Raw genomic sequence first — 24,511 nt, 5'->3', positions numbered from 1 at the left:
AACAACACCACAGTAAATATTATTTATCTATTGTGGATTTACTTCTACCGTCTAGAATCTTATGATAGGTTACTTTCCCAAAGGGTCGTAGCATTTCATAGGAGAATCCCTTGATTCCCCCCCACCCCCACCAGTCATGGAATGATGGCCCTTTTTTTTTTTTTTTTTTTTTTTTTTTTTGAGATGAAGTCTCACTCTGTCACCCAGGCTGGAGTGCAGTGGCACAATCTTGGCTCGCGGGTCCAAGAGATTCTTGGGCCTCAGCCTCCTGAGTAGCTGGGGTTACAGACACCCGCCACCATGCCCGGCTAATTTTTGTTATTTTTAGTAGAGACGGGGTTTCACCATGTTGGCCAGTCTGGTCTCGAACTCCTGACCTCAAGTGATCCGCCCACTTCAGCTTCCCAAAGTGCTGGGATCACAGACGTGAGCCACTGCACCAGGCTGAGAGCATTTCTTTAAAAGAAAAAAAATTAAAAATTGCTTCAGATCCCCAATGTTGACTTAAATTGTTTTAAAACTATTAAGGCATCAATGATGATAGAACAAGGCATAAGTTCCTAAAGCGTACATTTCCTGTGCAGCTATAAAGCCAAAATCAATTTGCAAATTAAATACAAACAAATCTACCAAACCGATGTAATTTGAATTACAAACATTAATTTAATGAGAGGGATACCATTTCCTGAAACTTAACTGCCCCTTGAAACAATTACTTTGCTGACTGCCACCCTGGGCCTGTTTGGGTTTAGCAGGCCCTGTGAGGTCTCAATTCTCCCATCCCTTGTCTCAATTTGAACTGCAGCAAAACCTCCGTTTGTACTGTGATGCCAGCTGGCCTCTAGTAGAGCCCAAAGGCCTTATTATGAGCTAAATCCCCCTCTATCCTCTTCTTGTTAGCCTGAAGCAATTAAAGTAGTCCTTTTTGGCATGAGTGCGATCATAAACACACCCAGGCATTGAAACCACATGGTAGTACTCAGTTACAAGGGAGTCCTCTAATGATCCAGATGTACTGGGTTTTTCTTTTTTTAATTTTTTATTTCCATAGATTTTGGGAGAATAGGTGGTATTCAGTTATATGAGTAAGTTCTTTAGTCATGATTTGTAAGATTTTGGTGCACCCATCACCCAAGCAGTATACACTTAACCCAATTTGTAGTCTTTTATCCCTCACCCCCTCCCACCCTTTCCCCCCTGAGTCTCTAAAGTCCATTGTATCATTTTTATACCGTTAATCCTCACAGCTTAGCTCTCATTTATAAAGTGAGAACATACGATGTTTGATTTCCCATTCCTGAGTTCCTTCACTTAGAAGAAGAATAGTCTCCAGTTCAATCCAGGTTGCTGCGAATGCCATTATTTCGTTCCTTTTTATGGCTGAGTAGTATTCCGTCATATATATATATATATATATATATTTCTTTATCCACTCCTTGATTGATGGTGGGCATTTGGGCTGGTTCCATATTTTTGCAATTGCAAATCGTGCTGCTCTAAACGTGTGTGCAAGTATTTTTTTCGTATAATGACTTCTTTTCTCTGAGTAGATACTCAGGAGTGGGATCGCTAGATCAAATGGTAGTTCCACTGTTAGTTCTTAAAGGAGTCTCCACACTGTTTTCCATAGTGGCTGTACTAGTTTACATTCCCACCAGCAGTGTAGAAAGGTTTCCTGTTCACCGCATCCATGCCAACATCTGTTATTTTTTGATTTTTTGATTATGGCCGTTCTTGCAGGAGTAAGGTGGTATCATAACCACTGTGGTTTTGATTTGCATTTCCCTGATCGTTACAGATGTTGAGCATTTAAATGAAAACACAAAATGATAAAATTCTTGGAAAGAGTATTTGGGTCCTTGGGAATGTCTGCCGGGTTGCAGGAGACCGTAAACTCTGCCTCGCAAGGACTAGCAGGGAGTTTTGTACCTAGAAGGTGCTAAAACTCTTGTTGAATTGATTTGTTGACAGAGTAAAAGGAAGCTCAGTATCGGCAGAGGGGGTTTTGCTTTACTGTCTGGAGAAGGATATAAATATCAAAGCATGGCTTTTGGATTTTTGGCTTGCCTGTCTGAGGTAGTAACCCGACCAATTTGTTCTATGGACTATTGGAGTATATTGGAAAGCAGGTGATATGGCCTTGGGGAGTCCAGAGACATTCTTCCCCTGACCCAGCACCTTATGTGTTTTGTAGTTTAATAGGAGCAGTGCAGTATACAGTTTAGTTTATAGGGAATCAGTACTGTGTAACAGGCAAGACCATTAGTGCTAATGTCAAAATATCTGGATTTAAGATCTGGCTGTTAGGTTTTGACTTTGGACAAATTAATCTCTCTTTCCTTATTTGTAAAAGGGAAGTAATACTACAACCTAGGTTTTTGTGAGAAGTAAGTTAATGCATATAAAGCACTTGGTATGATACCCAACGTGGAGAAAGTGCTTAATAAATACGATTTTTAGGCCAGGCGCGGTGGTTCATGGCCTGTAATCCCAGCACTTTGGCAGGCCGAGGCCGGTGGATCACCTGAGGTCAGGAGTTTCAGACCAGCCTGACCAAAATGGTGAAACCCTATCTCTACTAAAAGTACAAAAATTTGCCGGGCATGGTGGTGGGTCCCTGTAATCCCAGCTACTCGGAGGCTGAGACAGGAGAATTACTTGAACCCAGGAGGCAGAGGTTACAGTGAGCCAAGATTGCGCCACTGTACTCCAGCCTAGGGGACAGAGCAAGACTCTGTCTCAAAAATATATATATATATGATTTTTATTCACTTGTTTTTATTACTGGGAGATGCAGGAGGAGATGGGTTTTTTCCCATCATGGAGTAGTGAAAACAGTTTATAGCAGCACTGTAGCAGAAACTGTGGAATTGGTGGAATGTGAATTTGGCTTACAGAGCCACACTCCTCTCCCTGATTTTCTGGAAACCCAAAAAGCTCTGAGAATCCTGTGGCATCTCAAATATCATCTGGTGGCCAAACCTGACCTTACATGTTGCTTTTCACAGCCTTTATTTCACGTACGCTGAGTGGTCATAGGTAATGATGCAGAAATAATCATTTGGTTACCAAGTACTGCCCCAAACCCCACTGGAGGTTACTTAAAATACAGGGTATGCATTGATTTACACTTCTAAAACCCCCTCAAATTCTGAAATTCAGTTGGGTCTCAGAGTTGTATATGGGATTACGGTATCTGACTTTAAATTTTTGCTGCCTCAATAGGCTGCATACACACAGACACGCAGATAGACAGATAACATGCAACACAGACATTGCAGGTGCAGTGGTTCTATTACATATCAACATGAAAAGTTATTAGAAAGCAGAAACTGGTGGCCTAGAAATCTAGTCCCAAACTCCCGTTATTCCAATATGCACTAGATTTATTATCAGTGAGTCATGAAGCATTTCTTAAACATCTAGGTGTGAGCAGAATTTTTCACAATAGCCCAAAAATGGAAGCAACCCAAATGTTGATCAACAGGACAGCAGATAAACACAATGTGGTCTCTTTAGACAGGGGAACCTTATTCAGCCCTGGAAAAAATGGAGGAGTGACATGTGCTGCAATATGGGTGAACCTTGAAAACGCTGTGCTTAGTGAAAGAAGCCAGACACAGAAGGTCACAGGTCATCTGATTCCATTTGTGTGAGAGGGCCCTCTGAAGGGGCCATGCTTCTTTGTTTGCATGACTCATAAACTTTTGCTGGAAAACTCGACCTTCTCATTTTTCTCAAGCTTTCATGATTCGAAAACTGGACATTTTGTCGGTTTCTTTGTTTTTGTTTTTGTTTGTTTTTTTGAGATGGAGTCTCAGTCTGTCACACTCTCAACTCACTGCAGACTCCACCTCCCGGATTCAAGCAATTCTCCTGCCTCAGTCTCCTGAGTAGCGGGAATTACAGGTGCACACCACCACACCAAGCTAATTTTTGTATTTTTAGTAGAGACGGGGTTTCACCATGTTGGCCAGGCTGGTCTTGAACAACTGACCTCAAGTTATCCGCCCTCCCGGACCTCCCAAAGTGCAGGGGTTACAGGCTTGAGCCACTGTGCCTGGCCTGTTTTTGTCTTTTTTGGAGACACAGCCTTACTCTGTTGCCCAGGCTGGAGTGCAGTGGCATGATCTTGGCTCGCTGCAGCCTCCACCTCCCGAGTTCAAGCAATTCTCCTGCCTCAGCCTCCCATGTAGGTGAGATTGCAGGTGCCTGCCACCACAGCCAGCTAATTTTTATTTGTTTGTTTATTTTTTGAGATGGAGTCTTGCTCTGTCACCCAGGCTGGAGTGCAGTGGCGCGATCGCCGCTCACTGCAAGCTCCGCCTCCTGGGTTCACGCCATTCTCCTGCCTCAGCCTCCCGAGTAGCTGGGACTACAGGCGCCCGCCACCTCGCCCAGCTATTTTTTTGTATTTTTTAGTAGAGACAGGGTTTCACTGTGTTAGCCAGGATAGTCTCGATCTCCTGACCTCATGATCCGCCCATCTCAGCCTCCCAAAGTGCTGGGATTACAAACTTGAGCCACCAGGCCCGGCCGCTAATTTTTATATTTTTAGTAGGTACAGGGGTTCGCCATGTTGGCCAGGCCAGTCTTGAACTCCTGACCTCAGGTGATCCACCCGCCTCAGCCTCCCAAAGTGCTGGGATTACAGGTGTGAGCCACCGCGCCCAGCGTTTTATGCAATTTTGCATATTGCAGTCTGGTCTTTCTGGGAATGGGATCCTTCCTCTCTTCCCTGTCCTCAGGCTTGGTTGTTGCTGCTTATTGTGGGTTGTAACTGTTTGGTGGCTTTTCTAAGCTATTTTTGTAAAGACTGTGTTCTTTGTGGGGTGTGGTCAGTAGACTGTTCTGTTAGTTTTGTGGTCAGCTAGTGACTTAGCAGAGATCTCCTTAAACTCCTGGAGCAAAAAAAAAAAAAAAAAAAAAAACAGAAAACAAAAACCAAAAAGCTTCCAGTATTTGCAGCGCGGCACTCCTTCCACACTCAGGCAGGCAGTTAACAACCCTACCTTCGCCTTCACTCTGCCTGCAGAGAGCAAAGGTCAGCCAGAGGTGAGAGCTTGGAAGCCTTCTCTGGTCCTTTCCAAACATGTGCCCACCCTGAGATGACGCCTTCTAAATTCCCAGGAATATGTGGAAGCTCTTTTTTTATTCATTTGGGTTTTTAAATTTTTTAAAAAATTAATTAATTATTTTGAGACAGGGTCTCGCTGTGTTGCCCAGACTTGAGTGCTGTGGCGCAATCATAGCTCATTGCAGCCTCCACCTCTCCGGCTCAAGCGATTCACCCTCCTCAGCCTCCCAAGTAGCTGAAACCACAGCACGTGCCACCATGCCCGGCTAATGAAAAAAATTTTTTTTTCATAGAGACAGGGTCTGACATTGTTATCCAGGTTGGTGTCAAACTCCTGGGCCAAAGTGCTGGGATTACAGGTGTAAGCCACCACACCCAGCCAGAGCTCAGCCTCTGTGTTGTATAGTTTTGTGGGTTTTGACTATGGTATAATGTCAGATATGCGCCATTAGATTATCATGCAAAAATAGTTTCACTCCTCACCCACCAAATCACACAACTGCCAATCTTTTTATTGTCTCTATAGTTTTCCTTTTTCCAGAATGTGATATAGTTGGAGTCTCACAGTATGTAGTCTTGTCTTTTTTTTCAGTATGTAATGTTTTCATACTGGCTTCCTTCACTTAGCAATGTGCATTTAAGGTTCCTCCATGTCATTTTGTGGCTTGATAGCTTATTGTTTTCTATTGCTGAAGAGCATTCCATTGTCTGGATGTTCCACAGTTTGTTGATCCATTCACCTATTGAGGGATGTCTTGATTGCTTCCAGTTTGGGGCAGTTATGAACAAAGCTGCTATAAACATGTGTGTGCAGGCTTTTGTGGGGACTGAAGTTTTCAGCTCAGTTGGGTGGATGCCTAGGAGTATAGTTGCTGGATTGTATGATAAGATTTTATACATATATATATTACAATCATCAAATAGATGCAGAAAAAAATACTATATTTAGCTTTATAAGAAACTGCCATTGTGGATTTTTTTTTTTTTTTTTTTTTTTTGAGACAGAATTTTGCCCTTGTCTCCTAGGCTGGAGTGCAGTGGCACAATCTTGGCTCATTGCAACCTCCGCCGCCCAGGTTCAAGTGATTCTCCTGCCTCAGCCTTCCAAGTAGCTGGGATTACAGGCACCTGCCACCATGCCCAGCTAATTTTTGAGTTTTTAGTAGAGACGCAGTTTCGCCACTTTGGCCATGCTGGTCTCAAACTCCTGATGTCAGGTGATTCACCTGCCTCAGCCTCCCAAAATGCTGGGATAACAGGCATGAACCACTGCACCTGGTTTATTTTTCAAAGCCTTTATTTCTAACTTCCCAGCTTTTCCTCCCTGGCGTTCAGCATGTCAATTGTTTGCCCCAGTCAATATCTTTTGTGCCAGGCTGCAGCGTCTAGTTCATTTGACTTTAATGTTTGTAACAAACGCCCTGCACATAGCCACACTGTACCCCAGAGAGTTCCAAGTTAGGCACAAAAAAGGCAAGATCTTTGCATTAGGCTTTCAGGGAGCCATTGACAGGTCAGACAGACAGACAACCACTGTTCAGTGATTCTTGTGCCTCAGCCTCCTGACCTCAGGTGATCTGCCCACCTCGGCCTCCCAAAGTGCTGGGATTACAGTCATGAGCCACTGTGCCTGACCCAGTCTTTTATTTCTCACAGATCTATTCAGAAATTCTGTTTCTTGGCCGGGCGCGGTGGCTTACGCCTATAATCCCAGCACTGTGGGAAGCTGAGGCAGGTGGATCATAGTGTCTCCTGACACTGTTCAAGATCAGCCTGGCCAAGATGGTGAAACCCGTCTCTACTAAAAATACAAAACAAAATTAGCTGGTCCTGGTGGTGGGTGCCTGTAATCCCAGCTACTCGGGAGGCTGAGGCAGAGAATTGCTTAAACCCAGGAGGCGGAGGATGCAGCAAGCCGAGATTGCGCCACTGCACTCCAGCCTGGGCGACAGAGCAAAACTCCATCTCAAAATAAAAGAAAGAAATTCTGTTTCTTCTTGAGTCAGTTTTGGTAATTTGTATATTTCTAGCAATTTGCCCATTTTAATCTGTTATCTAATATGTTGTATCTAATTTAAATAACTAAGTTAATGTATCTAAGTTATCTAATTTTTAAATTGTCTGAATACAGTTGTTTATAGTATTCTTTTATAATCCTTTTTATTTTTTCTAAGGTCATTAGAGATGTGTTTCCTCTTTAATTCCTAATTACAGTACTATGAGTCTTTTCTCTCTTTTCCCTGCAGTATTTTAAAGTAAACTCTACTCCCCCAACCCCCGCCACCCATTTTGGGGGGAATAAATTCTACTAGTTTAGATGTTATGTGGTTTATTTTTCTTCTCTTGGTGGTTACACTTAGATTCTTCTAGTGTGCAAACTTAAAAGTATGAAGTTATCATCATCTCTTTTTTTTTTCCCAAATGACTCAAAACTTTTAGTCATTTTTTGGACCAGCGTCTATAAGGTAGATTCTTAGGCCTTGTGTGTAAAAGTCTATAGGCTCCCAGGCTGAAGTGATCGTCCTGCCTCAGCCTTCTGAATAGCTGGGACTACAGATAGATGCCACCATGCTTGGCTATTATTTTTAATTTTTTTTTTTTTTTTTGAGATGGAGTCTTGCTCTGTCGCCCAGGCTGGAGTGCAGTGGCGCGATCTCTGCTCACTGCAAACTCTGCCTCCCAGGTTCACGCCATTCTCCTGCCTCAGCCTTGTGAGTAGCTGGGACTACAGGCGCCCGCCACCACTCCTGGCTACTTTTTTGTATTTTTTAATAGAGACGGGGTTTCACTATGGTCTCGATCTACTGACCTTGTGATCCGCCCGCCTCGGCCTCCCAAAGTGCTGGGATTACAGGCGTGAGCCACCGCGCCTGGCTATTTTAATTTTTTATAGAAGCCAGTCTTGCTGTGTTTCCCAGGCTGCTCTCAAACTCTTGGCCTCAAGCAATCGTCCCTCCTCTGCCTCCCAAAGTGTTGAGGTTACAGGTGTGAACCCTGGCACCCAGCCTCCTCCCTCCCTCTCTCATGCCTGTATGTTGAGCTCAGTGCTGGCTGACTTGTCTTTAGTCCATTGATGATATTCTTATTCTTATCTTCGAGGCTTGTTTCTGTTGAGAAGTTTGCCATCAGGGTAATTGTCATTCTTTTGTAGACTCGTAGAATGCTCGGCTTTGTTATCTCTCACTGTGCTATTTTTTTCTAGTTCTTGGGGGTGCTTTTCTAGACTTGCGTGAAGCTTTTCTTTTCATTTATTTAGTTTTCCTGTGGATAGTTCAGCTCTTCCAGGGCACCAGGCCTCCACTGCCTGGGAACTCAAGGCCCTGTTTCCTTCTCCCACATGTCTGTTATCATCCCAGGTCCCAGCCTCCAGGGCAGCATTCGATAATACAGAATATGAGCCATATATAATCTAAATTTCCTAGAAGCCACATTATAAAGATAAGTAGATGAAATTAACTTTAATAACATGTTGCATTTAGCCCATTATATAGAAAATATTATCATTGCAGGCTGGGCGCAGTGGCTCACACCTGTAATCCCACCACTTTGGGAGGCCAAGGCAGGTAGATCACCTGAGGTCAGGAGTTTGAGACCAGCCTGGGAATCACGGTGAAACCCCATCTCTACTAAAAATACAAAAATTATCTGGGTGTGGTGGCATGCGCCTGTAGTCAGTCCCAGCTACTCGGGATGCTAAGGCAGGAGAATCACTTGAACCTGGGAGGTGGAGGTTGCAGTGAGCTGAGATCCTGCCACTGTACTCCAGCCTGGGTGACAGAATGAGACTCCATCTCAAAAAAAAAAAAAAAAAAAAAAAATTATCATTCCACATTTAATCTATATAGAAACTTATTAAATTGACATATTTTTGGTACTAAGTTTTCCAAATCCAGGTTATATTTTATACTCACAGCCTGTCTCAATTCAGGCCAATCACATTTCAAGTGCTTCACAGGGCCATGTGTGTTGGTTCATGCCTGTAATCCCAGCACTTTGGGAGGCCAAGGTGGGAGGATCGCATGAGCCTAGGAGTTCAAGACAAGCCTGGGCACCATAGTGAGACCCCATATCTTAAATAAATATATTATCCATTTTTGATTTGATATCAGTAAAAAATGAAAAGAAAAATCAAGTACTTCATAGCCACATGGAGCTAGTGGCCACCATATTGGACAAATGGCTCTAGGCCCTGTATCTGATTCTGATTTTCCCCTGGGGCCTACGTGAGCTTACACTTCCAGCATTGAGTTTTCTTGTTGCTGCTGGCACTTGGGATTTTTCCTGTCTTTTGACGGAGGCTATATGTTAAAAAATTATCTTTTGTTATACATGTATATGTTTATAGCTGGAGGAAGAGGTCAGTTCAGTCCACCATGTTGCTGGAAGTACTTTTACTTATTCCTCACAACAATCTTGTGAAGGAGGTACTCTTACACCCAGTTTACAGATGAGGCACCTGGGGCTCGTGGAGCTTAAGTGACTTGCACAAAGCCACATGACTGTTATGGGGCAGAGAACAGACCCAGATCGAGGTCTACTTGAATTGCAAGTCTGTGCTCTGCCCACAATGCTGTTTTGCCACCTAATAACCTTCATTCTTCCTGCTTCATTTTCAGGAATTAGTTGCCATCAAGGGCTCTCTCCTCCCTGTTTCCTTACATGGTTCTGCTTATCCGGAGAGTAGCTCTTGGCCAAGACCTGGCAGTGGAGAGCCATGGACCAGTACAGCCTTGGAGACGAGGGTGCCCTCCCATCAGAAATGCACCTCCCTTCATTTTCAGAGAGCCAAGGGCTCAACTGCAGTGACACCCTCAACCGGGATCTGGGTCCCAACACGCGAGACCTGCTCTATGCTGGCCTGAGTGGTTTGGACCCGGACCCCAACCTCCCAACGCCTGACATGTCCAGCGAGGTGCTGGAGGACAACTTAGACACCCTGTCCCTGTACTCGGGGAAGGACAGTGATTCTGTGAAGCTGCTGGAGGAGTATGCAGATTCGGAGTCTCAGGCATCCTTACAAGGTGAGGCTGTCACCTGGGTAGAAAGGCCCTGCAGAATGTTCGACAGTTTCTGTGGCCAGCTAGGGACTGATTCTGCATGGATTGGTTAAGAAAATTTTTCCCTCCTACAGGTGACTTAGGGAACAGTCACCTTTTTTCCTACTTGGGAATTGTTTCCCAATTCTTTTTTTGTTTTGTTTTGTTTTGTTTTAGGCAGAGTATAGTGGTACGATCTCGGCTCACTGCAACCTCTGGCTCCCGGGTTCAAGTGATTCTCCTGCCTCAGCCTCCCAAGTAGCTGGGATTACAGGCGCCCACCACCACGCCCAGCTAATTTTTGTATTTTTAGTAGAGATGGGGTTTCATCATATTGGCCAGGCTGGTCTTGAACTCCTGACCTCAACTGATCCTCCCACCTCGGCCTCCCAAAGTAGTGTGATTACAGGCATGAGCCACCACTCTTGGCACCCAATTCTTAGTAAAGGAAACAGAACACTCATTCTAGGGAATAATGTTCAGAAACTTAGGTGTTTGGGGATATCCTTATCTTTTGTGTAGTGTGTGGGCAGATGTTAGCATTTACTAAAGACTTTCCTTCCCATTACCACACCCTAGAGGCTGATTTCACATTTCCAGAATGAACTGGGGTCCTGTCCCTTCTGATCTTTAGTTGTCAGACCTTCTTAGACCCCAGTGTCTTTATCCATAAAGCAGGTGGACAATAACATCCTCTCTGCCTCCCCACAGAGTGAAACGAAAGAAGGAACTATTGTAAACACAATTCATAGACCTTAAAGCACTGGAGAGATATTCGTTGTTGTTTTTTGTTTTTTGTTTGTTTTTTTTTTGAGACGGAGTCTCTCTCTGTCGCCTAGACTGGAGTGCAGTGGCACAATCTCGGCTCACTGCAACCTCTGCCTCCTAGGTTCAAGTGATTCTCCTGCCTCAGCCTCCTGAGTAGCTGGGATTACAAGTGTGTGCCACCATGCCCAGCTAACTTTTGTATTTTTAGTAGAGAAGGGGTTTTACTATGTTTCCCAGTCTGGTCTCAAAGTCCTGAGCTCAAGCAATCTGCCCACCTTGGCCTCCCAAAGTGCTTGGGACTACAGGTGTGAGCCACCATGCCTGACCTCACTTGTAAATTTTTAAACACATAGGTGAAGTCAGACATACATAGTCTTGCAGAGATAATATTATGTATGTAATTTCATTTAAGTTGTAAGAGTTGGTGTATTTGCTTTCATATTGAAGGTAGACCTTCATACTGAGGGTCACTGAAATAGCTATTCCATTGGACTGTTAGACCATATTCTTGCTGTTTGGACTGTTAAGGTGTTTCTGTGAACAACTTTGTACATGTTGAGTTTCCTTTTGGATTAGTTCTTTGAATATTTTCCTCAAAGTCAGTTTACCCAGACGGAGCATTAAATAATTTTATAGCTCTGGCCAGACATGGTGGCTCATGCCTATAATCCTAACACTTTGGGAGGCTGAGGCAGGCAGATCACACCACTGCACTCCAGCCTGGCGAAAGAGCAAGACTCCATCTCAAAAAAAAAAAAAAAAAAAAAAAAAAAAGGCCAGGCGCGGTGGCTGACGTCTGTAATCCCAGCACTTTGGGAGGCCGAGGCGGGCGGATCACGAGGTCAGGAGATCGAGACCGTCCTGGCTAACACGGTGAAACTCCCATCTCTACTAAAAATACAAAAAATTAGCCGGGCGTGGTGGTGGGCACCTGTAGTCCCAGCTACTCAGGAGGCTGAGGCAGGAGAATGGCGTGAACCCAGGAAGCGGAGCTTGCAGTGAGCAGAGATCGCGCCACTGCACTCCAGCCTGGGCGACAGAGCAAGACTCTGTCTCAAAAAAAAAAAAGCATTAACCTGGCATGGTGGTGGGTGCCTGTAATCCCAGCTACTCGGGAGGCTGAGGCAGGAGAATTGCTTGAATCTGGGAGGTGGAGGTTACAGTGAGCTGAGTCATTGTACTCCAGGCTGGGCAACAAAGTAAGACTCTGTCTCAACAAATAAATAAATGTTAAAAAACTATAGAGCCCTTATAACACTGCTTTCTAAGAAGATGAAGTGACTTCCCAGGCTAGTGCCTCTGTTTGCCTGTTTTTCAGTGTCCTAGGCAATTTTTTAAAAATTTATTTTATTTTATTAATTAGTTAAGTTATTTATTTATTTTTTTTTTGAGACGGAGTCTTGCTCTGTCACCAGGTTAGAGTGCAGTGGCGCAATCTTGGCTCACTGCAACCTCTGCCTCCCGGGTTCAAGCGATTCTCCTGCCTCAGCCTCCCGAGTAGCTGGGATTACAGGCGCCCGCCACCATGCCTGGCTAATTTTTGTATTTTTAGTAGACGTGGGGTTTCACCATCTTGGCCAGACTGGTCTCGAACTCCTGACCTCATGATCCACCCTCCTCAGCCTCCCAAAGTGCTGAGATTACAGGCATAAGCTACCGTGCCCAGCCTCCTTGCCAATTTTTAGAAATGTTTTGTTTTCTAGTTTAATAGTTGCTTTAATAGGCATTTTAAAGTGACTGAATAGGGCTAAGGACTTTCACCTGAGGGAGCCCAGTTTCTCCTTGTTTGAACTATTGGAGTTATTTGACTACTCATTATAGTAATTGCTCAGAGGACAAAGATGAAGGCCAAGCAAGGTCCATGACAAATGGCCATAGGCAGGATTGGGAGGAGAGTCTAGGCCTCAAGACTCCCAGCCCAGTTTCCCTTCTGCTGTGTCTGTCACACTGCATCTCATGAGCCACAGAGAATTTGCACGTTTGGATCCTTTAGAGCAGCCTCCTGCTTTTCCCATGCCCTGGCCCATTGAATTCTTGGGTCCCATCTCCATAGCATCCCTGATAAACAATTATTTCTAAACTTGCCGCCTTGGCTGAGTGCAGTAGCTCACACACTTTGTAATCCCAGCACTTTGGGAGGCTGAGGTGGGATGATTGCTTGAGGCCAGAAGTTTCAGACCAGCCTGGCCAACATGGCAAAACCCCGTCTCTACTAAAATTACAAGAATTAGCCTGGCATGGTGGCAGGCGTCTATAATCCCAGCTACTCAGGAGGCTGAGGCAGGAGAATCACTTGAACCCGGGAGGCAGAGGTTGCAGTGAGCCAAGATGGCACCATTGCACTCTAGCCTGGGCAACAGAATGAGGCTCCATCTCAATAAACAAACAAACAGGCCGGGCGCGGTGGCTCAAGCCTGTAATCCCAGCACTTTGGGAGGCCGAGACGGGCGGGTCACGAGGTCAGGAGTTCGAGACCATCCTGGCTAACACGGTGAAACCCCGTCTCTACTAAAAAATACAAAAAACTAGCCGGGCGAGGTGGTGGGCGCCTGTAGTCCCGGCTACTCGGGAGGCTGAGGCAGGAGAATGGCGTAAAAACCCGGGAGGCGGAGCTTGCAGTGAGCTGAGATCCGGCCACTGCACTCCACCCTGGGCGACAGAGCGAGACTCCGTCTCAAAAAACAAACAAACAAACAAACAAACAAACAAACTTGCCAACTCATAAGGCAGTTTAAGCCAGGTGCTATGTATGGTTCACGCCTGTAATCCCAGCACTTTGGGAGGCAAGTCAGGAGGATTGCGTGAGTCCAGGAGATTGAGACCAACCTGGGCAACATAGTGAGACCCTGTCTCTACAACAAATAACAATTTAAAAATTAGCTGGCAGTGGTGGTGGCCCATATAGTCCCAGCTGCTCAGGAGGCTGAGGTGGGAGGATCACGTGAGCCCAAGACTTAGAGACTGCAATAAGCTGTGATCACACCATTGTACTCCAGCCTGGGTGACAGAATAAAACCCTGTCTCAAGAAATAAAATTAAAAATTAGGTGGGCATGGTGGTGTGCACCTGTAGTCTCACCTGCTTGGGAGGCTGAGTCAGAAGGACTGCTCACGCCCAGGAGTTCAAGGCTGCAGTGAGCTATGATTGCGTCTGTGAATAACCCCTGCACTCTAGCCTGGACAACATATTGAGACCCCCATCTCTATTAAGAAAATAATAAGAAATAAGAAATTTCAAAGGCAGGCCGGGCTCGGTGGCTCATACCTGTAATCCCAACACTTTGGGAGGCCGAGGTGGGTGGATCACCTGAGGCCAGAAGTTCGTGACCAGCCTGGCCAACATGGTAAAACCCCATCTCTACTGAAAATACAAAAGTTAGTTGGGCATGGTGGTGGGTATCTGTAGTCCCAGCTACTGAGGAGGCTGAGGCTTGAACCTGGGAGGCAGAGGTTGCAGTGAGCCGAGATTGCGCCACTGCACTTCAGCCTGGGCAACAGAGTAAGACTCAGTCTCAAAAAAAAAAAAAAAAAAAAAAAAAAAAAAAAAAAGGCAATCTAATGCACCTTTCAGATCAATCTAAAAAGTAGAAAAATCTTTTATTATTCCTTCATCTAACATACAGTTATTGAGTGCCTATAGGTGCCAAAATGGGAACTCTAGCACCTGAGAACACAGCAGTGAGCGAGGCTAAGTCCTTGCATGCATGGCCCTATGTTTCCAGTGTGAGGTCAGCTTCCCTTTAATTTTCATTCACCAAGCCTAGCTCTGTCCCTTGGAGCAAGATAGAAGCAGTCTGCCATCTCCTGTGTACACTGGCCCTTCAGATATTTGAGGATATCTGCCCTCTCCAAACTGAATATTCCCAGTTCCTTTAGCTATTCCTTGGGCTATGTGATTCATAACTATGTATTTTATCATTTTATCCAAGGGATACATAAAATGTAAACAATTTACCTATACAAAAAGAGGAAAATAAAACCAGCTCATAATCCTGCTAGTCCATCTGATTCTCTCTTTCTTTCTTCCTTTCTTCCTTTCTTCCTTTCTTTCTCTCTCTCTCTCTCTCTCTCGTCCCGCTGTGTTGCCCAGGCTGGAGTGCAGTGGTGCGATCTCAGCTTACTGCAGCTTCTGCCTCCTGGGTTCAAGCAGTTCTTGTGCCTCAGCCTCCCAGATAGCTGGGATTACAGGCACACACCACCATGCCCAGCTAATTTTTGTATTTTTGGTAGAGACAGGGTTTCACCTTGTTCGCCAGGCTCGTCCTGAACTCCTGATGTCAAATGATCGACCTGCCTCGGCCTCTCAAAGTGCTGGGATTACAGGTGTGAACTACCATGCCCAACCCAGATATTAGGTTGTTTATAAAATTTCACCAGGAAAAGCAATATGACAGTTTACTCCCTTGCAGCTAGATCTTTGTACAAAGCTACATTTATTTCCTTATGTGAAAACCCCAAAAACAGAATTGGGTATGTGCAAGGATTTCCACTTTTCCAAGGGTTTGGAAAATTTATTTCTTTTTTTTTTTTTTTTTTTTTTGAGGCGGAGTCTGGCACTCTTGCCCATACTGGAGTGCAGTGGCCCGATCTTGGCTCACTGCAAGCTCCGCCTCCTGGGTTCACGCCATTCTCCTGCCTCAGCCTCCCGAGTAGCTGGGACTACAGGCGCCCGCCACCTCGCCCTGCTAGTTTTTTTGTATTTTTTAGTAGAGACGGGGTTTCACCGTGTTAGCCAGGATGGTCTCGATCTCCTGACCTCGTGATCCGCCCGTCTCGGCCTCCCAAAGTGCTGGGATTACAGGCTTGAGCCACCGCGCCCGGCCTTGGATAATTTATTTCTAATTGCCCTTCCAAGAGTACCAGGTGATGGTGTGGTCGTAAAGCCCAGCCCATTGTGGTCACACTGCTCTGGAAGGGCTTCAGCCTGCAGTCATCCCTCCACGCGTGGCACCGAGTCCGGGTGCTGTCCTGCAGGGCTTCTGTTCCCCTCACCTGCTCCTGAACCTTGTTTACTTTGTGTGGAGCAAGAGTTCCTGTGCGGCACTTCCAAGGCCACCATGGCTCTAAGAGGTGTGGAGTGCTTTAGCCGCGCTTTTCGCTTGGTTTCCTTGGCTGTGTATAACCTGTGCTTTCTCCCTCTGTGTAGACCTGGGGCTAGGTGTGCTTAAGGCTAAAGAGGCTGATGAAGGAGGAAGGGCCACCTCGGGGAGTGCCAGGAAAGGAAAGCGGCAGCACAGTTCCCCTCAAAACCCACTTCTGGACTGCAGCCTGTGCGGGAAGGTGTTCAGCAGCGCCAGTTCTCTGAGCAAGCACTACCTGACGCACAGCCAGGAAAGGAAGCACGTCTGCAAAATCTGCAGCAAGGCCTTTAAGCGCCAGGACCACCTGTATGTAGGAGTCTGGTCAGAAAAACGTCTGTTCAGGGGCTGGGGGTGGGGACGTGTTCCTGGGTCTTCTTCCTGTCCTCCCAGATCAACCTGTCTCATCCTCTGTTGGGTTTTCCAGATGTGTATAACCTCTGCTCAGCCACAGCCACAGCCACAGCCACTCCATTCTCTTTTTTTTTTTTTTTTTGTCTGTCATCCAGGCTGGAGTGTAGTGTCATGATCTCAGCTCACTGAAACCTCCGCCTCCTGGGTTCAAGTGATTCTTCTGCCTCAGCCTCCTGAGTAGCTGGGATTACAGGCTCCTGCCACCATGCCCGGCTAATTTTTGTATTATTTTTAGTAGAGACAGGGTTTCACCATGTTGGCCAGACTGGTCTTGAACTCCTGACCTCAAGTGATCCTCCTGCCTCAGCCTCCCAAAGTGCTCGGATTACAGGTGTGAGCCACCACACCCCACCCACTCTGTTCTTCTTACACCATCAGAGTGCAGGGAAGAGAGTGGGTGCTGTTCCAGTCCCTAAATTAATACCTGTGGGGAAGCCACTGCTTCTGTTTGCAGACGGGCCCCTTATGGGTTAAAAACACCTAACAACTGGCTCCTGAGTCAATTGTGTTATGGGAGGAGTTGGGCTAACTTTATAGAGCTGTGTCCTTACTCTCTGGTAGGTGTCTAAGGAAAGGGGATCAGCGTTCTCTGTGTGTTGATATAGCACAGGACATGAAAGATGAGACACCTGCTTCTAGAACATGGCAATGGAGCATTAACCCTTGTTTTTCTTTCCTTTTTTCCTTTTTTTTTTTTTTTTTTTTTTTTGAGACGGAGTCTTGCTCTGTCATACAGGCTGGAGTGCAGTGGCTTCATCTTGGTTCACGGCAACCTTTACCTCCCGGGTTCAAGCGATTCTCCTGCCTCAGCCTCCCGAGCAGCTGGGACTACAGGTGCTCGCCACCCTGCCCAGCTAATTTTTGTATTTTTAGTAGAGATGGGGTTTCACTATATTGGCCAGGCTGGTCTGAAACTCCTGACCTTGTGATCCACCCACCTCGGCCTCCCAAAATGCTGGGTTTACAAGCATGAGCCACTGCGCCTGGCCCTAGCCTTGTTTTTCTTTTTTTTGTTGTTTTGTTTGTTTGTTTGTTTGCTTTTTTCTTTTTTAAAAAACTCATTCTGTTCCTTTTAACTTAAAAAGTGTCAGGAGCAAATTTCCTTTTTTTTTTTGGACAGTCTTGTTCTGTCACTCAGGCTGGAGTGCAGTGGTGTGGTGTGATCTCAGCTCACTGCAGCCTCTGCCTTCTGGGTTCAAGCGATTTTCCTGCCTCATCCTCTTGAGTAGCTGGGACTACAGGCATGCACTACCATGCCTGGCTAATTTTTGTATTTTTAGTAGAGACAGGGTTTCTCCATATTGGCCAGGAGTCTAGAACTCCTGGCCTCAAGTGATCTGCGTGACTCAGCTTCCCGAAAGTGCTGGGATTACAGGTGTGAGCCACCGCTTAATGTCTTGGAAATGATAAGCTTGTCTTGCCTGTGGGGGAAGGAAAGACATTTTTCAAACCAGGAGACCTGCAAGTGGGAGATGAAAGTACCTTGCATTCTTACCGTGCTCCTCCCTTTCACAAGGGGCTTTGACTAATCCATCTTTCATCTTATCCTCTCACCCACACCTACCCCAGGAAAAGGAGCCGATTTGCTCATGTCACAAGTTGGTAACAGCTGGGAGTAGAACTTAGTCTCCTGATTCCCTCTGTTGCTTCCCTCAGACAGAGGCCGAGGGTGAGCCTTTGGGGAAAGACTTTATGATTTAGTCCACATCGACTAGGACTGTCCAGAGCAGGGCTGTTGGGGGCCCAGAGGGTGATGTACTCCTCTGCTTATATTTATAATGTGTTAATGCAGAGGTAGGTGTGATGCGATACATATTTTACATGCATTTCTGTTTGCAGAAACTATAGGCACATTTGGTTGGTTGGCTCTATAATGTTTCTGTGGATTGGGCCTCTGTAAATTGGCTTCTTTGCTGTGCGGGGCTCCAGGTAGCATCTTCTTAGGGGTCTCCTATGGTAAGGCACAGATTCCTTTGTTAAAGGAAGGATCATACCCAAGTTAGCATCTCCTCCAGTCTATTCTGCAGAATTCTGGTTCTCAGGAATGCTAATAGGGGCTTTTTGAAAACAAAACCAAAAACTACTCTGGGCAAATAAGTTTGAGAGACACTGAAAGTTAAACAGGTCTCTCTCTCTCTGTGTGGCTTTTAAATTTGCTACTGTGTGCTGGGCGCAGTGGCTCACGCCTATAATCTCAGCACTTTGGGAGGCCGAGGCGGGCAGATCACTTGAGTTCAGGAGTTCGACACCAGCTTGGCCAACAAGGCAAAACCCCGTCTCTACTAAAAATACAAAAATTAGCTGGGCGTGGTGGCACACACCTGTAGTCCCAGCTACTTGGAGCCTGAGGCACAAGAGTTGCTGGAACCTGGGGGACAGAGTTGCAGTGAGCCGAGATCGTGCCATTGCACTCCAGCCTGGGTGACAGAGCAAGACTCCGCCTCAAAAACAAAAAATTAATTAATTAAATTTGCTACTGTGCATTGTGAACCTCCAAGGAGTGAATGGTGTTTTTTCAAAACTTATTTATCAGCTGTGCCAAAGTCCTTGAGGAGCAACTCTGGAGATCTGTGTGTTCCTTGGGAACCCACTCTGGAGAAGTCTGATCTGGCCTCAGTGGATTTATTTTTCTTTTTTACATTTTTATTTATTTATTTATTGAGACAGAGTCTTACTCTGCCGCCCAGGCTGGAGTGCAAGTGGTGCGATCTCGGCTCACTGCAACCTCCTGAGTACAAGTGATTCTCTTGCTTTAGCCTCCCCAGTAGCTGGGATTACAGGCATGTGCCACCACACCCAGCTAATTTTTTGTATTTTTAGTAGAGATGGGTTTTACCATGTTGGCCAGGCTGGTCTTAAACTCCTGACCTCAAGTAGTGATCCACCACCCACCTCGGCCTCCCAAAGTGCTGGAGTTACAGGCATGAGCCACTGTGCCCCGCTGGATTTTTTTACTTTTCTGTAAGGGGTTTGCTTAAAGGTGAGGGAGAGGAACTCCCCTGCCAGATGGCGTTGACCAAAGCAGGGTTTGCTGGGTGGTCTTTCCTCGTGGGGGCTGAGTACAATTTCTGAATTGTGGTGCAACTGTACCACAGACTCTTTGGGGCCGCCAGGGTCCTACAGCAGAAAGCCCGGTCCCAGGTGCCCCGGTGACGCCCCTGCTTGTGTCTGTGGCTCCAGGACCGGGCACATGCTCACCCACCAGAAGACAAAGCCCTTCGTGTGCATCGAGCAGGGCTGCAGCAAGAGCTACTGCGACTACCGGTCTCTGCGCCGGCACTACGAAGTCCAGCACGGCCTGTGCATCCTGAAGGAAGCCCCCCCGGAGGAAGAGGCCTGCGGGGACTCCCCCCACGCCCACGAGTCGGCCGGCCAGCCTCCCTCTAGCAGCCTGCGGTCTCTGGTGCCCCCGGAGGCCAGGTCCCCCGGCTCCCTCCTGCCCCACCGGGACCTCCTGCGCCGCATCGTGAGCAGCATCGTCCACCAGAAGACCCCTTCTCCTGGCCCGGCCCCAGCGGGGGCTTCAGACAGCGAAGGGAGGAACACGGCCTGTCCCTGCCCCGCCTCATCGGGGTCCTCCTCCTGCACCCCAGCCGGTCCCCCCGCGGCCCCAGCAGCGCTGGACACCGAGCTTCCCGGGGAGCCTCGTCTCTCACAGAAAGAGTCGGCCACTGACGTGTTCACAGCCCCTCATTCCAGGGCCGCCGAGAATGGCGCCTCCGACCCGCCAGAGCCTGAGCCAGATCCCGCGCTGCTCCAGGCCCGGTCCACCGCGGAGGGCTGGCCCGAGGGCGGCTCCGTGCCCGCCTGCCTGCCTCTCTTCCGAGGCCAGACGGTCCCTGCCAGTTCCCAGCCATCGAGCCACAGCTTCCAGTGGCTCCGGAACCTGCCGGGCTGCCCCAAAAGCAAAGGAAACAACATGTTTGTTGTCCACAAGCCCCCGGCCGTGCCGTCGCGGGAGAGCTCCGAGTCTGGCCCAGGACCCAGCAGCGCCGCCCCCTCGGAGGAGTCCCCGCCCGGCCCCGGGGGCGGCCTGGAGGACGCGCTGCCCTTCCCTCCAGCGCTCCTCAGGGCCCCCGGGGAGGCCCTGAGCGACCCCAGGTCGGCCAGCGGAGAAGATGACCCCTGCGCCCCCAGGAAGGGCAAGCTCGACTGCGATTCCTTCCTGTGCAAGAACCCTGGGGAGCCCGGCCTCCAGGAGGCCCAGAAGTCTGGGGGGCTCCCTGCGGATGCCTCTCCGCTCTTCCGCCAGCTCTTCCTCAAGTCGCAGGAGCCTCTTGTGAGCCACGAACAGATGCAGGTGTTCCAGATGATCACCAAGTCCCAGCGGATCTTCTCCCACGCCCAGGTGTCCGCAGCCTCCTCCCAGCTCCCCGCGCCTGAGGGCAAGCCGGCCGCCCTGAGGCCGCTGCAGGGGCCATGGCCGCAGCATCTTCCGCCACTGGCTCCTGCTGTGGACTCTCTCAATGCCGGCCCTGGAAACCCCGAGGCAGAGGGCTCCCCAGCCCGCAGGAGAAAAACCACACCCGGGGTTGCCAGAGAGGCCTCCCCCGGCAACACGAGACGAGACGCAAAGGGGGGACTGAAAGTGTCCGCGGTTCCAACGCCCCTTGCAGCGCCGTCTCTGGACCCTTCCAGGAATCCAGACATCTCTTCTCTGGCCAAGCAGTTGCGATCCTCTAAAGGGACCTTGGACCTGGGGGACATCTTCCCCTCCACAGGCCACCGGCAGACCCAGTTAGGTGGGGAGGAGCTGCCGGGAGCCTCGCTGCCCGGGAAGCAGGCCCCAGCTGAGAATGGCGCGGTTTCAGGGACCACGAAAGGTGAAAAGGGCCCACCCTGCTCCCGGGGTGGAGGCTACCGGCTCTTGGGCAACCCCAGGGCTCCGCGATTCTCCGGCTTCCGGAAAGAAAAGGCGAAGATGGATATGTGCTGTGCGGCTTCTCCGAGCCAGGTAGCCATGGCCTCCTTCTCATCGGCCGGGCCCCCCGCAGATCCCTCCAAGTCCAAGCTGACAATATTCAGCAGAATCCAGGTACCAGCTCTCTCTCACGTGGCCTGACCAGCGTGGAGTGAGTTTCCTTTGCGTTTGTTAGTGTCCAGGCATTTTATTTCATTTCAGGGAATCCCTAGATGCAGTTTTACAAAGGAAGGAATTCAGGTTCCCAAAGTTTGTGGTTTTCCCCACTGAAAAAAAAAAAGACCAAAATGAGGCCAGGTGAGGTGGCTTAGGCCTGTAATCCCAGCCCTTTGGGATGGGAGGCCGAAGTGGGGAAACTGCTTGAGCTCAGGAATTCGAGATCAGCCTAGGCAACATGGCAAAACCCTGTCTTACCAAAATTTTTAAAAAATTAGCTGGGTGTGGTGGCGCACACCTGTGGTCCCAGCTACTCGGGAGGCTAAGGTGGGAGAATCGCTTGAACCTGAAAGGTGGAGGTTTCAGTGAGCTGAGATTGTGCCACTGCACTCTAGTCTGGGTGACAGAGCGAGACCGTGTCTCAAAAACACAAAAAAGATCAACATGAGGATATTCCAGAGTTGTTCAAAACTCTGTTACCTCACTAAGCCTTTTTTTTTTTAAATCTTGTTTCTCTTTGGATTTACCTTTTTAGAATCGTCAGAGGATATGAAGGTAGATGCCCTCTTTCCTTTAAAGATTGCTGCTTGAAATGGCCTTGTGTTTTCTGATTGTGACTCATGGTTTCCATGAGCACAAGTGGGCACCTGTATCGTGCCCCCACACTTCAGCACATTGACGATTATTCACTGGTTCCTCCAGATATTGTGCTTGGAGTCTAGGTCTCCAGACTCCAGGTCCAACCTGGGCAACATGGCGAAACCCCGTCTCTACCAAAAGTTTAAAAAATTAGCTGGGTGTGCTGGCGCACACCTGTGGTCCTAGCTACTCAGGAGGATGAGTAGCTTCCCATCATACCACAGCTACCTCATTTTTGTTTTATTAACAGCATTATTATTCAGGTGCCATATAATGCACCATTTTATTTTTTATATATTTTTTAGAGATGGTGGGGTCTTGCTATGTTGCCCAGCCTGGTCTTGAACCCCTGGGCTCAAGTGATAGTCTCAGCCTCCTAAAGTGTTGGAATTACAGGCATGAACCACCATGCCCAGCCAAATCCACCACTTTATTTTATTTTTAAAATTTATTTTATTTATTTATTTATGATGGAGTCTTACTCTGTTGCCCAGGCTGGAATGCAGTGGTGCTATCTCGGATCACCACAACCTCTGCCTCCTGGGTTCAAGCAGTTATCTGCCTCAGCCTCCGAGTAACTGGGATTACAGGCATGCGACACCACGCCTGGCTAATTTTTTATTTTTAGTAGAGATGAGGTTTCACCATTTGGCCAGTCTGGCCTTGAACTCCTGACCTCGTGATCCACCCACCTCGGCCTCCCAAAGTGCTGAGATTACAGGCGTGAGCCACTGTGCCAGGCCAAATTTATTTTTGAGACAGAGTCTCACTCTGTTGCCCAGGCTGGAGTATAGTGGTGCAGTTTTGGCTCACTGCAACCTCTGCCTCCCAAGTTCAAGCAATTCTCCTGCCTGGGCCTTCCAAGTAGCTGGGATTACAGGCACATACCACCATGCCCAGCTAATTTTTGTATTTTTAGTAGAGCTGGGGTGTCACTATGTTGGCTAGGCTGGTCTTGAACTCCTGACCTCAGGTGATCTGCTTGCCTCGGCCTCCGAAAGTGCTGGGATTACAGGCTTGCGTCACGGTGCCCGGCCTGAATACACCATTTTAAAGCGTAGCATTGGGTAATTTGTAGTATATTCACAAGATTGTGCAACCATCCCCACTCTGCCAGAACAGTTTCATCTCCCCAAAAGGAACCCCACATTTCTTAGTTGTCACCCACAATCTCACACTCCCCCCAGCGCCCGGCAGCCACGAGTCTCCTTTCTGTCTCTGTGGATGTGTCTGTTCTGGACATTGCATGTGAGTGGAATCGTGCACTCTGTGGCTTTCGTGTCTGGCTTCCTTCACTCAGCGTGACGTTTTCCAGGCTCATCTGTGGGGTGGCAAATGGCAGAGCTGCGTTCCTTTCCGTGACTGAGTGATCCTCTGTTGGATGGATAAGGCCACATTTCATTTGTCTGTTCATCCGTGGATGGACATTTGGGTTGTTTCCACTTTTTGGCTATTTTGAATATAGTGCTGCTGTGAATATTCATCCATGTACAAATTTTTGTGGGGATTTATGTTCTAGGAGTAGAATTGCCAGGTGGCACAGCAGCTCCCTGTTTCAGGTCTGAGGAACTACTAGGCTGTTTTGCTTGTTTCCTCTTCCCACCCACAGTGTATGAGGGCTCCACATTTTCCACATCCTCACCAACACTTGTTATTGTCTGTGGTTTGTTCAAATTATAACTACGCTGGTGGGTGTGAAGCAGTATCTCATTGTAGTTTTGATTTGTATTTCCCCGTGACTGCTGATGTTGCACTCTTTTCTATGTGCTTATTGGCCATCTGTGTATCTTTCTAGAAGAAATGTCTGTTTAGGTCCTTTGCTTATTTTTTAAAATCAAATTACTATTTTTTGAGTTCTCTATATATTCTGGATGCAAGACCCTTATCTGACACATGACTTGCAAATATTCTCTCATTTGTGGTGTGTCTTTTCACCTTATTTATGATACCATTTGTAGGACAAAAGTTTTTTTTTTTTTCTTTTTGAGACGGAGTCTCGCTCTGTCGCCCAAGCTGGAGTGCAGTGGCGCGATCTCCACTCACTGCAAGCTCCGCCTCCCGGGTTCACGCCATTCTCCTGTCTCAGCCTCCCGAGTAGCTGGGACTACAGGCGCCCGCCACCACGCCCAGCTAATTTTTGTATTTTTAGTAGAGACGGGGTTTCACTGTGTTGGCCAGGATAGTCTCGATCTCCTGACCTCATGATCCGCCCGTCTCGGCCTCCCAAAGTGCTGGGATTACAGGTGTGAGCCACCGTGCCCAGCAGGACAAAAGTTTTTATTTTTATTTTTATTTTTTTTTGAGACAGGGTCTCACTCTGTCACTCAGGCTGGAGTGAAGTTGTGTGATCATGGCTCACTGCAACCTTGAACTCCTGGGCTCAAGTGATTTTCCCACCTCAGCCTCCTGAGTTGCTGGGACCT

General features: G+C 47.6%; 3 protein-coding genes across 7 annotated transcripts in view; 2 read left to right on the top strand and 1 right to left on the bottom strand.

Moving 5' to 3' along the window:
* The window catches only part of NOP53 (NOP53 ribosome biogenesis factor), a 289,745-nt gene that overhangs the window by 188,754 nt on the left and 76,480 nt on the right, over nucleotides 1-24,511 (bottom strand). The window lies entirely within an intron of this gene.
* Nucleotides 1-24,511, top strand: part of NAPA (NSF attachment protein alpha) — a 128,934-nt gene that overhangs the window by 50,327 nt on the left and 54,096 nt on the right. The window lies entirely within an intron of this gene.
* The window catches only part of ZNF541 (zinc finger protein 541), a 54,233-nt gene that overhangs the window by 8,113 nt on the left and 21,609 nt on the right, over nucleotides 1-24,511 (top strand). For all 5 annotated transcript variants that reach the window (XM_050772052.1, XM_050772054.1, XM_050772053.1 and 2 more), the window contains 3 exons: nucleotides 9,694-10,098; nucleotides 16,027-16,267; nucleotides 19,553-21,407. In XM_050772052.1, the coding sequence (XP_050628009.1) occupies nucleotides 9,792-10,098; nucleotides 16,027-16,267; nucleotides 19,553-21,407 (2,403 nt within the window). In that variant the 5' untranslated portion in view covers nucleotides 9,694-9,791. The remainder of the gene's footprint in view (nucleotides 1-9,693; nucleotides 10,099-16,026; nucleotides 16,268-19,552; nucleotides 21,408-24,511) is intronic.

The sequence above is a fragment of the Macaca thibetana genome, chromosome 19, assembly GCF_024542745.1.
Source record: "Macaca thibetana thibetana isolate TM-01 chromosome 19, ASM2454274v1, whole genome shotgun sequence".
Classification (NCBI taxonomy): domain Eukaryota; kingdom Metazoa; phylum Chordata; class Mammalia; order Primates; family Cercopithecidae; genus Macaca; species Macaca thibetana.
The sequence above is the reverse complement of the archived record's forward strand: the minus strand, read 5'-3'. Positions and strand labels throughout refer to the sequence as shown.